The sequence below is a fragment of the Phascolarctos cinereus genome, unplaced genomic scaffold (genome assembly GCF_003287225.1).
Source record: "Phascolarctos cinereus isolate Bilbo 61053 unplaced genomic scaffold, phaCin_HiC Scaffold_4;HRSCAF=312, whole genome shotgun sequence".
Lineage (NCBI taxonomy): Eukaryota > Metazoa > Chordata > Mammalia > Diprotodontia > Phascolarctidae > Phascolarctos > Phascolarctos cinereus.
Genome location: NW_027555847.1, coordinates 660,595,121 through 660,610,360, shown reverse-complemented (window position 1 = coordinate 660,610,360; position 15,240 = coordinate 660,595,121). Strand labels below are relative to the sequence as shown.

Sequence of the window (15,240 nt, the reverse complement as noted above, 5' to 3'; positions counted from 1 at the left end):
AAGGGCTCTACTTCCAGTCGAAGAGAAGTTCCGTTTGATGGGCGTGGGTGCGGCTAAATCGGGGCGCCGGGAGTTCGAGCGGGCGCTGAAGAGCGTGCCTATAAGCCAATAGTGTTGAGACGCTGAAAAACGGACAGCAGCACCTCCCTATCTCTTCCCGCGCCGCTTCCAATCAGCGCAGGCACCGCCCTCTCATGCCTGACGTAAGTAGGGTGGGTAGCAACAGTTGCCCCGGTGAAGGAAACGGAGGCGCCATAGCCACGGTAGTCGTGGCGACCAAGCAACCCGGCAACGCGAGTCAACAACAACAACAGCCCCGGCCGACCCCCCCCACCCCCCCTGCCCGGCTCCGGGACCCTGGCAAATTCCACCCCCAAAAAAAATCTTCTCCGAGGCCCCCCGGAAACCCCCTCGGCGGACAGAAGGGGGGGAAAGCTGAGGTAACGGGAGCGGCCCCCGGGGCTGCGGGCCGGGCCGCGGGCGGAAGGACAGACGGGGTCTGTTGAGGTGGGGGGATCCTGCTGTAATTACAGTCCGGAGGGGGGGAAAAGGGGGCGGGCGGTCAAAATGGCGTCTGCGGAGCCCCGGCTGCGGCTTGTCGGGGCTGTGCCGTGGGGGAGGGGGGCAAAAGGCGGCGGCGGCGACGACGGCGGCGGCTGCAAGGGCGCTGCGCCGGAGGGAGGACAACACCCCTTCCCCCTCCCCCCCTCCGCCCTATTGGGCCCGACCCCTCCCGGAAGGGAGGGCACTACCCGCCTCTCTGTGGAGACTGGCGGGGCGGTGCGGGGGCTTTTATATGGGGAGGTGAGAATGGGCGGGGTCCAACAGGCTGAGCCAATGGGAGAGAGGGAGGGGTGCGAAGGCGTGGCTAGGGCCGGAGGGCGGAGCCTTCCTGTCAGGTGTGGGTGGAGCCAAGAGGGAGGTTGGTTGCTGGGGGGGGGCGGGGGCGAGGGGAAGTGTGGAGAGCAGAAGAGGAAGCCTGGGCAGAAGATGGAGTGTATCCCAGAGCAGCTGAAGTTCTCTCCTCGGGGGTCCACTTGACCCAGTGCCAATCAGCGAAGAGGGTGAAGCCCTTATGGAAAATAGGCCCTGGCATTTCTGGGGGCGCTCTAACTTGCAACCCCTTTCATTCCAAATTGACAGCTGTTCAGTTTTTAAACTGTCAACTTGGGCAAAGCTTTGCTGGCTCTCTGGGCCTCAGTTTTCCCCTCTGTAAGATGGGTTGAATAATTCACTTTCCCCCTTTCCAGCTATCCAGTCAGTTGTTTTTTCCCAACACCCAGTGGTTTTCTCACATTCATTTTAAAAAATGAGTTCTCTGTTACTTGCTTGGATTGTGTGTGTGTTACCTGAGTATCTAGCCTTCTCCATTTAAATGCTGATCTCAGCTAAGACTTTTAAGCCCTAGCATGCTTTCCTCTTCCTAGGATGACAGATTGTTTAAGGCCTTGAGAAGACTAGTTGGAAGTTTCATTGAGGAGTTATTGGCCAAGAAAGGTGGTGAAAGGGGCCAGACTTGGTGTTAACTTAGAGGACAGGCATGGTTCCGAACAGGCCAGATGTAGTCTGCTCCCAGGGTAGAGAGAGAATGTTTCTAAAGCAAGGAAAAGCAAGTTACTTATACCTCTTGTGTTTTGTCAGTGGTAAGGCTCCAGTATTCAGAGGTGATGACTAATAGATGTATCCTTCAAGACCTATTTACCATCTAACTTCCCCTTTTCCTCCCTTTCAGTTATGGATATTAAGTATTAAGTAATGCAAAATGTTATTCTGAAATTTCTCAGAGTCCTTGAGCTGCTTCTCATATCCAGACACAAGTTTTTTGGGTGTCAGTCAAGCCCCAGCCAATGTCAGCTAGGCCATTTTAAGCTAGTCACATGTCCCAGAAGAGGTGCCAGCTGTCAGTATCATATGTGCAGAAGTAGGATGCTGTGGTAGGGACAGACTAGCCCAAGAAGTGCATTCAAACCCCTTCTGCAGTTTGTGAAACCAGTTTCTTCCTGCCTATTAGATAAAATGCCTGTGTTTTGGTCCAGAAAGGAATAACTCCATTGGTTGATGTGGGTTAAATTTGTTAAAGCTGCAGAGAGGCTAATAGCACTGTGTTTATGATCACTCTGGGGCTCTTCATCATCAGAGATCAGAGCTGTTTCATTTAAGATGTGAGTTGTAAATCTCCAGCTTGCTATTTCTGTCTTATAAAAAATTTAAAATCCTTTTTCATTAAACAAGACCTGACTAAAACCTTTTTAGTTTCAGCCTATCCAATTTTTATTTCACAAACAGAATTCGAGTTTGAGATCTAAGCTTTATAAAAGTAACCTTTAAAAAGGAAATAAATGTACTTGATATAAGTTGGCCCCGTCTTAAGCAAAAGATGAATCCATTAGATAGACGATGATTAAACAGGAAATGTATTCACATCTAGGAAAACCAAAGGCCAAGAAGACCTTAGCATTTCTTGAAATTCTAGAGTAGACCCAAGCCCTACATCCTGAATTTGCAGCATTAGCAGGTACTGTATTTTGAGCTCAATGTAGCCTTACAAATTCAGTCTACAAACTTTTTAACTTCTCTTGGCCTAGGTAAAGCCAATATTATCATTAAGCACATCTCTTAGAATTGTAGTGTTTGCATATTTTTTCCTTTTTAATTTAAGAAAGCAACACTGTAAGATAAAATTACTGATAATAGTTTGATTTTAAAGATTGGAGTGAGAGTTAAGGTGTGTGTGATCTGCAAGGTAAAGTAGAAAACTGGCATTTGGTCCAGTAAGACTCTTGAAAGTTTGTACAGAGAATCCCAAGCATTGGGCTCAGAAGCCAGTTGGCCCACCATAGGTCTGTAGGAATTTGCTTTACAACATGTACAATAAAGAGCCAGTCAGCCAACCTCTGCTTAAAGGCTTCTATGGTGATTCTTCCCAGAGTAGCCCAACTTACTTTTGAAAAGCTCCAGTTGTTAGGATGCTGAGCTTTTCTGCAACCTTCCACTGTTGTTTCTAGTTCTGTCCCCTGAGGCCAAGTAGAATAAGAAGCCCCTTCCAATTCTCCATTCTGTGGTGGTTCTCTTTTGGGTCCTTTCTCCTGATACTTGAAGATAGCCAACATATCCCTGGGTCTTTTATTTCTGGGCTCATTCTATTTCTTTCACCTGACCTTCTTAGTCTTCTTGAATATACTCTCATTTGTCAGTGTTTTTCAATTCAACAAAAATTAATTTCTGTCCTGCTATGTACAAAGTACTGTGTTAAGGGCTAGGGTTAGAAAGAAAAGAACTAAATAGTGTCTGTCTTCAGGTAGCTTACATTCTACTTCTTAACATATGCCTCCCAGAACTGAATAGAGTCACTCGAGATACATGGTCTGATCCAAGCGGATCACAGAACTCATTCTGGAGTAGTGTACATCTATAAATATTGCTTAATAATGGATGTGAAAATTTCCTTTGGCTTTCTGGATAGGGAATATATTAATTCCCTTAACTCCTTCCTCTACCCTTGGAAAATAAGAAGGGGTTTTTCCTCCCTATACTTTGGTTCCCAAGATGCTACACTAAACAACTTGCTTGAATAAAGAAGGAACAGTACCTGACTGCACTGTACTATGCCGTGGGCTTTCCAAAATGCATCCTTGAGTTGGTAACAAAAGCAAAGCAGCTCAAGAAAACACTGGTTAGGCCTGTCTAGCAATGTCCCATTCTAGAACTGGCATCCCCACCCCTCTCCTTTGAACCACCCTGATTCCTCTGTAGGAGGAGGAAGAGGGAGGGCAGAACCAAACCAGGCCCTCCCAAGGATGTCAGTTTGCAGTTCCTTCAAAATACGACCTTATAGGGACAGTAAATGACTTTCTCCAGAGCCCTCACCTAGGGACCAACCTTTTTTTTTTGGTCAATTAGTCCTGTTTAACTCTTTGTGATCCCATTTAGGGTGGCAAAGATACTAGAGTGGTTTGCCATTTTGTTCTCCAGCTCATTTTACAGATGAGGAAACTAAGGCAAACAGGGTTAAGATACTAAGTATCTGAGACCAGATACTAGGGCCAGCATTCTATCTACTTTGGCACCAGCTGCCCCAGGCACCTACTACTGGAACCAGCAACATAAGCCTAAGTGCCAGTTACCCAGATAAGGAGTTATTGACATTGAGTAAGGTAGTCACTAGTCCCTTCTGGGAATTGACAGCCTCACTCAGAAGGACCTCAAACACTTCCTAGATGCCGTTTGCTTCAGACTAAGACTGAGAGAGAGGCTTAATTTGGTTGGGTCCCTGGAGCTCCTGTAAAAATTCATCCATAAGATTCCCTCTTAAGGAAACAGGGCAGCTTTGAAATAGTGTTTACCATGTATCTCCTTTTGCTGAAGTTTAACTTAGGCAAAGGAGACCTAAGTTCTCCTTTGCTAGACCAAATCTTCCCAACTATTATGCCCATAGTAATTCCCTGGATTTTCCCCAGATGCAGGAGTTACTACTCTCCTACTTTCTGCCTCCACTTAGCCCCAACTCATTGACTCTTTTGTGGGTCCTGATGTACTGTAAACTCATGTTTCCAAAGGGAAGCAAGGGATGGATGAAAGATCTAAAAACCTTTTGGGTTCAGTGCACTTGAGAAATAACCCAAATCATCGAGGCTAATTTCCTGGCGGACTGGGATTGCCTGAAGGCCAGATTCCTGGTCCAGCCAACATGGCTTGGAAAGCCTGATTCATCTTCCTCTAAAAACAGCCATGCTTGTTCTCTGTTCTCTGTGTTCCAAACAAACTGACCAGGCTCCCAGGAACTGTCAGAATGTGGCCTGTTCCATGACAAAAACAGATGGTGGACCTATCCTTTCAGTGGTTAGAGGAACAGAGCCTTCCTGTATGTGGGCATAGGGTATCTCACTTTGGTGAGACTGAAGGCTAAGTCCAAGAGAATGCTTTTTCTTCATGCTTGATAAATGCCAAAACATTTGTTCTGCGCATACTAGAATCCATCATATCAAATAAGATAAATTTGTGAAGCTTTTAGCACAGTGCTTGGCACATAGTAGTTGCTACATGAATGCTGATTCCTTTCCCTTTCCTTCCCTGTCTTATAATCCACCTGTGGCCCTGGCTATCACTCTAATCTTGAAGAAGCAATTTGAGTAAGAAAGGGGAAGACCACAAGTTCCCTATATTGCCCTATGCATCCCTCTTCTGGCCCTTCACCACTTATGTTTGTGTGTGTGTTTATGTGCGCATGCGCATACACACAAGAAAGCAAGCATTGGACAAGCACTTAAAAGACCAGCTTCAGGAAAGGAACACACATCACACCAGATTGAGCCCATGGGCCTTTCAGGATTGCTGTGCCCAGTGACCTCAAAGTGATAGTCCAAGGTTGTCACCAGTGATGAAACCTTAAAGTCCTATGTGTCCCAGCTTCTCTCCTTAGCCTTTTCTGCCTAGCACAGATGCAGACAAACCCTTTCTGTTCCTGTCAGCACCCCCTTCAAGGAGCCCCTAGACTCCTAAAGATGTTTCCCACTTTGGAAGGAAGGGCTCCTTTTTGGTGCTGAGCTCACATTGTTAAAATTTCAAAGAATTCCTATAACCAGATCCATGCCTCCCTGCCCACACCTATCATAGTTCTTACCACAACCTCCTGAGCTCAGCTTTTACCTTTGTAGACTAAAGAGTCCTTGTTTCTGCATTCACTATTCTCAGACTCTGGTTTTTTTTGTTGTTATGCTCTGAGTATTCTCTAGTTCCATTTAGTCTCCCTAGAGATGGGGACACAGAGTTTGAGTTGTGGACACGCGACAGTTTTTTATAAAGAAAGAAGCAAGGTTTTTTGGGTTTTTTAAGTCTTTCTTGATCATGCTCAACATTTTCTTGGCCTTTGTGACAATAGCAGCACATTAGGTTAGGTCAAGGACCTCCCACTCTATTAACATTTACAAACTTATCTTCATCCTAAATCTCTCCAACCTCTTTCCATCTTGTTCAGCTCTCTTTAGAAAACATTATGCTGATGACCCCCTCAAGTATTGGCTGCTCCTTCTCTTATGTTTCCCAATACACTGGGTTAGGAGGATGAGTTCTCACATTCTTTGCTACTTACTGCCACTTTCAGACCCTCCTTCTTCCACCATTACTCAGAAAACTCTTCCTTTAAGGTTTATTCTATCTGTATTACCCAGCCCAAATTCTTGTTGCTCTGATGTACCAGCCCTATCATAGGGATAACTCTTTAAGGATGAGGCAGACCTAAATGTGGTGTAGGCACAGAGAAAGGAGCCAGTAATGGGAAAAGAGGGAATATGAGAAAGAAGAAATGATAGATGGGGTGAACTCCTGGAGGAGGAGATGGGAAGAGAGAAAATCCTTCTTCTTTGAGAATACACAAAAGTGTTCTCAAAGAATTTGTACCTGGCTCATTCAATCTCTCTCTCTCTCTCTTTCTCTCTCTCACTTCTCTTGCTCTCTCATATCATAGTGAAAGACTTTAATTCAATTTAACAAGCATTTGCAGAGTACCAACTATGTGGCAGAGTGGTATAGTCGATAGAGAGTTGGCCTTGGAGCCAGGAAGAACTGACTTCAGGCCCTGCTTCTGACACATGTTGGCTATGCAATAGTAGGCAAGTCATTAACCTCAGTTCTATAGGACCTTTCCAAGCCTATAAGTAACAGAGAAAGTTCTGGCCTGCATGGGTAGAAGGAGTGCCATCACTGGGAGTTCCCTGTACCAGTGCTAGGCACAGAGAATAAAAATGCAAAAACAGCAACTAGTTCTTGCCTTCAGGGACCCTACATTCTACTAGAAGTTACCACATATACAAAAACAGATACAGTACAAGGAAAATTGAGGGGAGAGAGAAGACTAACAACTAGGGAAATCAGGAGGTGCCACATAAGCTGAACTTGGAAGAAAACAGAGATGAGGAAGGAGTACCTTCCAGCCTTGAGCATCCACATCTGGAACTGCGCCACCTCTGTCATTGAATTCTAAGATGCCTTGTCTCCAGTCATAAAATCTCTTTCCATCCATCTCTCCTCCTAAACCTGTTTTGGTCTCACCACAGCACCCAACATTTAGTCCCCCTCATACCAGTCCATCTCCCAGTCCGTCATCCCCTACTCTGACTTGGTTTGGAGTTGTTGTTGTTGTTGTTTGGCCTTTCTTTGTATCCCTAGCACCTAGCCCAGTACCTGGCACACAGGGACTAACCAGGGGTTAATTTGACTTGACCCTAGAGTGGACCAGTTCAGCTGTGCTTTGTCTTCTACCCTGAAGTCCCTTGCTGCTTTGTACTACTACTGTTCATTCCCTGCATCACTCCTACTGATTGCCTTCTCCATTCATACTCCAGAGCTGCTGTCCACCACTGAAGGATGTTATTGCACAATGCCATCTGCAAGTCCTTTACTAATTACTTAGTCAGCAAGCATTTATTAAGCACCTGCTATGTGCTAAAATTCATATTATCTCATCTCATCTGGGATCTCACTGCTACACAGCCATCCCTTATTTTGCCTCGACTGACTGTCCCATTCTTTTTAAAGTGTGTTCCAAACCTTCTCTTCTCTCTTCCAACCCCTAAAACCACTCCTTCTCCCAGCAGATGCCTTTGCCTCTTCTTTCTCTGAGAATACTGAGGCCATCTGTCACGATCTCCTACTTCTCCTCTACTGGATTCCTCAAAACTCCTCTACATTTTCCACTCATCCTTGCCTTCTGTAATCTGGTCCCTGAGGAAGATATGGTTCTTCTTATCAAGGCCAATTTTCTACCTGTCCTTCCCATCTCTTTCTCCAGGAATTTGCCTCATCCATCATTCTATCTTTACTGTGTTCCAGTTTACTTGCTTCTTCCTCAGTGCCTACACCATACGTAGGTCTGCTTTATCCTTCCCTTCAAAAGTATCATCCCATTTCTCTTCTTTCACTGCCAAACTACTTGAAACAATTGTCTGTACTTATTGACTCCGCTTATTTACAACCCTGTCACTGCTTAGACCTTTATAGTGTGGCTTTGGACGATACCATTCTGCTGAGGCTGCTCTCTTCAAGGTTACCAATGAGGCCTCCCCCCCTTTTTTAGTAATTTATTTATTTTTAGTTTTCAACATTCACTTCCATAAGTTTTTGAGTTTTAAATTTTCTTCCCCTCCTTCTCTTCCCCCCTTCCCAAGACATTGTGTAATCTGATATAGGCTCTACTTATACATTCATATTAAGCATATTTTCACTTATAGAAGAATTAGAACTAATGGGAGGAACCCTGAGAAAGAAGAAATAAAACAATGAAAGAAAAGGAGAGCAAACAGTATGCTTCCATCTGTATTCAGACTCTGTGGTTCTTTTTCTGGATGTGGGTAGCGTTTTCTACCATGAGTCTTTTGGAGTTACCTTAGGTCTTTGCATTACTAAGAAGAGCGAAGTCTATCAAAGTCAATTATCACACAGTGTGGCTATTACTTTGTACAATGTTCTCCTGATTCTGCTCATTTCACTTAGCGTCAGTTTATGTAAGTCTTTCCAGGTTTTTCTGAAATCTGCCTGCTCATCATTTCTTATACCTCAACAGTATTCCATTACATTCATATACCACAACTTGTTCAGCCATTCCTAATTAATGGGTATCACTTCAATTTCTAATTCTTTGCCACCACAAAAAGAGCTGCTATAAATATTTTTGTACATATGGGTCCTTTTCCCATTTGTCTGATCTCTTTGGGATACAGACCTAGAAATGGTATTGCTGGGTCAAAAGATATGCACATTTTATAGCCCTTTGGGCATAGTTCCAAATTGCTCTCCAGAATGACCGGATCATTTCACAACTCCACCAACAATGCATTAATGTTAATTTCCCACATCTTCTCCAACATTTATCATTTTCCTGTTTTGCCATGTTGACCAATCTGATAGGTGTGGTGTGGTACCTCAGAGTTGTTTTGATTTGCATTTCTCTAATCAATAGTGATTTAGAGCATTTTTTTATCTGACTATGGATGGCTTTAATTTCTTCATCTGAGAACTGCCTCTTCATATCCTTTGACTATTTCTCAATTGGGGAATGACTTATATTCTTATAAATTTCGATTCAGTTCTCTACATATTTTAGAAATGAGGCCTTTATCAGATTCACTGGCTGTAGAAATTGGTTCCCAGCTTTCTGTTTCCATTCTAATCCTGGTTGCATTGGCTTTTTTTGTGCAAAACCTTTTTAATTTAATGTAATCAGAGTCATCCATTTTGCATTTTATAATGTTCTCTATCTCTTGTTTGGTCATAAATTCTTCCCTTCTCCATAGATCTGATAGGTAAACTGTTCCTTGCTCTCCTAGTTTGCTTAGAGTGTCAGTCTTTATATCTAAATCATGTACCTATTTTGACTTTATCTTGATATAGGAGCCCCTCCCTTTTTTTAAAACACTTTTGATACTTTTATTTGCTATCTTCATTTCTAAATACATCTCTCTTAAAGAAGTCCATTTCTTGTAACAAGTAATAAAAAACAAAGAAAGTGGCAGGTGAAGGGTGTCAGGGACGGCAGTTCAGCAAAACTAACCAGTACTTCAGCCAATTTTGACAGTGTAGGCAATGTTTTACCTTCATAGTTCCCCACCTGTACAAAGAAAGGAAGTACATCTTCTGTCTTCCTAAGGACCAGGCTCGATCACTGACTGACCTTTAGCTGCTAAATCTCATGATCTTTTCTTAGCTCTCCATCATCTGTTGCTTTCCATACTTATGACACTGGAACACCCCTTTCTTGGGGGGTTCCCTCCCTTGCCTTCTTCTGTGATGCTTCACTTTGTTGGTTCTTCAACCTGACTGTTTCTTGTCAGTCTCTCTTATTAGACCTTCTCCTGTCTCCTCGCCCCTTATTTTGGGTGGACCGCAGGGCTCTATCCTGCTCTTTCTTCTGTGTTCTCTCTATACCTTCTTGCTTGGTGCTTAATAATCTTACCTGCTCCCTTGTTTCATTTCTGGGCAGATGACTCCCACGTCTGTCTGTACTGCTCTAAGCTTTCTCCTTAGTCCAGGCTCATAGCACCAGCTGCCACTAGACATTTCCAGAGTGTCCCTTAGATATCTCTAAAACAGAACTCATCTTCCCCTAAAACCTCTCCCTCCAGATTTTCCTACTTTCATTGAAGGCTCTATCCTATTGTTGTTCATCCAGGTTGGTAAACTGAGGAGTGATGCTTGACTCTTCCCTCTCCTTCATTCCCCATATCCAGTCATTTCTGCCTTCACAACATCCCTCATAGCTATTCCTTCTCCCCACCCAGTCAGTCAAACAAGTATTTATTAAGTACCTCCTATGTGCCACATACTGTGCTAAGTACTAGGGATATAAAGAAGGGGAGGCGGAGTCCCTGCCTTCCAGGAGCGCTCATTGTAACGGGGGGGGGGGGGGGGGGGAGACAACATGTAAATAAATATAGTAGAGATATGACCGCTGCTCTAGATCAGGGCCATATCACCTCAGCTGGACTGTTATAACAGCCTCAGAACTGGTTTCCCTTATTTACTCCCTCTCTTTTCTGACACATCTTTATCTGTCTGCTGAAATCTTCCTAAGGCTCAGTTTTTTTCTTTCAGTCCCTCCCTCAGACACCTCTCATGCTCCCCACTGCCTCAGAGATGAAATACAAACTTCAGTTCCTGGGTGGTACCTACCTACCTTTCTAGCTTTACTTCAAACCTCAGCGCTTTATTAATTTGACATTCCAGCCAAACCAGGCTCCTCTCTTCTCCTCAAGCTCAGCATGTCTGTCACCTGCCTGTACGTCTCTGCACCTCCACAAGTTGTTCAGAATGCTTGGACCCCCAGATTCCTGAAATGAATACATTCTTTCCTCATCGGTACCAGTCAGAGTTATTGAGACTCCACTGGGCTGGTATCTTCTCTGTACCAGCCTAATTTCTCTCTTCCCACCTCCCCCACGTATTAATACTCCTTCCCTCTTTAATTACTTTGCCTCATCCTTTTTTTTTTGTGGGGGGGACTAGGCAACGGGGTTAAGTGACTTGCCCAGGGTCACACAGCTAGTAAGTGTCAAGTGTCTGAGGCCGCATTTGAACTCAGGTCCTCCCGACTCCAGGGCCAGTGTTCTATCCACTGCGCCACCTAGCTGCCCCACCTCATACTTATTTTTGTATATACAATGTCATTCCAGTAGAATGTAGGCTTCTGAGAGGCAGGAACTGTTTCGTGTGTCTTTATATCTCCAAGGCCTTGCTCATTATAGGCCCTTGAATGTTTGAATTAAATTGTTCAGGAACAGGCCACATGACTTGCTGAATTGTGTGGATAGCTCCAAGAGTCTGAATGAACCCTCAGAGAAGAGAAGCTGATTTTTTCTGTGTCTGCCCCTGAGGCAGCCGTGGAAGCTGCCTGCAGCTGTGGCTGTCTTGATGGACTCCGACCGCATCTCAAGTGCTGTCTTATTCTGTTGGTGCTACATTTTGGGAGGGATCACGACCAATTGTAGAGCTTCAGAAGAAGGCAGTTAGCACAGGGAAAGGTCTAGAAACTATACCACATGAGACAGAGTTGAAAGAAGTGGGATCTTTAATCAAGAAAAGAGAAAGCCAAGGGAAAGTGTGATAAAGCCCCCAGACCTCTGAAAGGTCATGTCATGTCAAAGAGGAAATGGGTTTGTTCTATGCTGCTCCAGAAGGCAGAACTAGCCCCAAAGAGTGGGTATTATAGGAAACAACAGAACGCCTGCAGTGTGGAGGAGAACCTAGTCACCAATCTCTCATGCTGATGTTGTAGAAGAGGATCCAGTGTTGGAGGCGTGTTGACCTAGGTAACATTTAAGTTCACTTTCACTTTTAAGATTGGATTCTCTGAGTACTTTTCCCAACCACTGGGCTGGCAAGAATAACTGCAGTAAGTGCCTCCTTGGGCTTTTGGGTCCTGCTGCCTCCTCAGGTGGGGATTGATTGGTGAATAGAGACTGAAGGAGCTAATTGTGAACAGTCCTGCTGAGAGGGCCAAAGAGGTCCAGGTGTATCTCATCAGGAAAAACAAGAAAGGGAAAGGTGATGGTATAACAGGGCTGATCTTTTCAGGATTCCCAGAAAGATCCCGAAGTCTAGGCCTTCTGGAAACAGAAGTGGATTGGAGGAAAATAGGCAGCTCTTAGCCAAAGACAAGATGGAACAGATGTGACTGACTAACTCCATCCCTAACAGCAGCAAGATCAAATTAATGGCCTTACTGCAGACTGGAGTCTGATTTGGGAGGGTGAACTCTTTCTTTCCCTTTTAGCCACAAACTTTCTTTCCCTTTCAGCCCAATATCTTATCTGTACTGTAACCAAACCTCCCCTTACTCCCCACCCCATTCAGAATGATAAGGGTGACAAGTTATTATCTTACATGCAGGAAGAAACAATTCCAAATTACCTTTGCGTAGGAGAAGCAGAATGAAATTGGAAAGCACTTTTAGCTACTGAATAGAAAAGTCAGGCTGGAAGAGCTAGGTGTGCCCCCCCAACACATAAACAATCACACATAGTGTATTCCACCCTAAACTATCTTCTGATAGGGTACAAGAGCCCACCTGTCTGCTTTTACCTCTGCTTTTACCATTGGACTCATTGGTTAGTGGGTCACTTGTGGACTAGGAAGTGGATGCCAAGATGATTGGCCACTCTCTTCTTGGAAAAGAGCCAGGGCCCAGCAGATATCAGTGAAAGGTTTTCCAGCAATCAGATTTGTTCTCCTTGGCTGGAAGGTCAAGGATGTCAGAGCAGCCATGTAGACCTGTCCTAGTGATTCCTTGGAACTGGTGAGTCTCATTTCAGACTTGGGGAAATGGAGGCCAAAGAAAGTGCCTGTTAACCAGGTTAAGACGGAATAGTTCATTGGCATCCTCTGGTATCTTTCTGGTTCATGGTGATTCACAGGTGTTCTTTTGCCCTAGTGGCCTCTAGCCTAGGGAACTCTGTTGAGATAGGGCAATAAAGGAATTACTTTCTCTTTGTTCCAGAGGGGGAAATAAATTCCAATGAGCTGCTCAAGGGCCCACCCTATGAACTTCAATGTCAGAGCTAGGAGTTGACTTCAAGACTTGTTTTCTAATCCTGGGATTCTGGGTGGCTAAGAGTCAAGGAGACTTGACCTGGCCTAGGCAGCTGCTTTGGAGGCAGGGTGGCAGTGTTCTCATTTCAGGAGACAAATGGCAGGGTCAGGACAGAAGAACTCATTTTGTGGCAGAGGCTACTACTAGAGAGAGGTACTACCTCTTTTTCCCCACCACCCACCAGACCTAGAGGTGGCACGTCTTTCCCCTTTGAGGAAAAGGTAGACTAGAATGGGGCTCTTGATCACATGCCCCTTAATTACTGCACTTCAAGTATTTCCCTGATCCAAACCAATATCGCTGATATTGCGATATCCTCAGGACAATATCATGCCTATTCAGCAGATGGGAAAACTGGAGGTTCCAGATGGGCAGTGGCTTTGTGGCCATGCCAGAGGCTCTATGGGGAAAGTCCAGAGCAGTTCTCCTCAGATGTGGGAGGAAGTTTCTGCTTTAGCCATTAGGAGCTCTGATCTCCTAGAAATCATCTCACGTCTAGTTGCCAATAACTGAGCATTTTTGTTAGTCAGTTTTACCAGGGAAAAGAGATTTTGAATATTCTCCTTGACTCTTACAACCCCCCCTTGATGTCAAATGCCTTAGGAGGCAGCCTGACGCAGTGGAAGGAGTGCTCACTGGCTCTGACATCAGAGGCTGGGGTTCAAGCCCAGCATGGATGCTGTCCCCCAGCCTCCCCAGCTGTAAAATGAGGACCTCCAAGGATCCTTCCATCTCCAGGGCTAGGACTCCATGCATTTATGCAGCTAGGGTGGCTTTGACAGTTCTATAGGTTGAAAGGACTCTTTTCCCTACCTGAGGTCATCTGGAAATAGGAATAAACTAGGGGTGTGACAGGTATTCCCAGAATCCAAAGGAAGAGGACCACTAGTTGGCTGTGGAACTGTCTTAACTCTTTTTCAGAAACCCCGCTTGCCATGGGGAGATGGGGTGACGGGGACCTCTTGGTCCAGTGTAGAAAGCGAGGACAGCAGAACCTCATCAGACGTTTGTTTGCCAGTGAGGGCTCAGAGGTGGTGGAGTGTAGACTAGCCAGGCCTCCCAGGGCAAGCAGCGGCTACCAAAGCTGCCAGGGACCTAGAAGGGCAAGGCTAGATACAAATGTGGGCACTTTACCAGCATTTGAATGGAGCTCCAGTCAATAAGGGATTGGCCTCAGGGACCTTCAAAGAATTGGTTCCTGGTCTAGTTCTGATAATGAATTCACCCATAGTCCCCACCATGCACCCATGTTATAATGGACTCTAATTGGTTATGGGCCATGGGGTCTAATTAAGTTAGTGGCAAACCCAAATGACCTTTGGGAGCTGTATGATGTCCCTGATTTGCTCTACTGTGGATTAATTCTTGTTTTTCCTTCTTTTGTTTTTTTCCTCTTCCCAAGGAAGCAAAAAAAAGCCTTATTTATTATCATTTTCCCCACTGTTGGCATGGCAACACAGGCGTACGTTACTGAGCTTCAGGCAGCCCCGCAACCACCACAGCCTCAACAAGCCCCTCCGCAGGCTCAGCCCCAGCCACCACCGCCACCAGCGGCCCCTCAGCCACCACCACCGCCACCACCGCCACCTGCTGCCGCCACCTCCCAGCCACAGTATGTTAGTGAACTTCAGAGCCCACAGCCCCAACCTGCCAGCCAGAAACAGTATGTGACTGAGATCCCAGCCCCCCCAGCACAGTCACAGCCCAGTGGCCAGCCTGCCCCGACCCCGGCCCCCCAGCAGTTTATCGTGGTGACGGTCTCGGGTAAGTACAAGAAAGAAAGACCTGGTTTTCTAGGCCTTACATGAAATGGTTGCCCTTGGAGCATCTGTGAGCATCCCACCTATGAAAACCCTTTGAGATTAAGCTCTAGTGTCTAGCATAACACAAGTTTCAAGGTTTCATGGGTTTAAGGTACTTGGTTCTAATGCCCCATAGTCTGTGATTTAGTAGAAGGACTAGGGGCAGCTAGGTGGCACAGTGGATAGAGTGCTGGGCTTGGAATCTAGAAGACCTAGGTTCAAATCCTGTCTCAGAGACGTACTGGCTGTGTGACCCTCGGCAAGTCACTTAACCTCTCTGTGCCTCAGTTCTGTCACTTGTAAAATGAGGTTAATAATATCACCTGCTTCCCAAAGTTGTTATGATGATCAGATGAGTTA

At 45.3% G+C, this 15,240-nt stretch overlaps 1 protein-coding gene across 6 annotated transcripts in view; it reads left to right on the top strand.

Moving 5' to 3' along the window:
- The first annotated feature begins 103 nt into the window (after positions 1–103).
- The window catches only part of RFX1 (regulatory factor X1), a 38,028-nt gene continuing 22,891 nt past the window's right edge, over positions 104–15,240 (top strand). For 4 of the 6 annotated variants that reach the window (XM_020995042.2, XM_020995043.2, XM_020995040.2 and 1 more), the window contains exons 1-2: positions 231–440; positions 14,481–14,842. In XM_020995042.2, coding sequence (XP_020850701.1) covers positions 14,527–14,842 — 316 coding nt within the window. In that variant the 5' untranslated portion in view covers positions 231–440; positions 14,481–14,526. Of the gene's footprint in view, positions 204–230; positions 441–14,480; positions 14,843–15,240 lie in introns of those variants that run through there. The other 2 variants (XM_020995041.2, XM_020995045.2) reach the window with 2 other exon arrangements.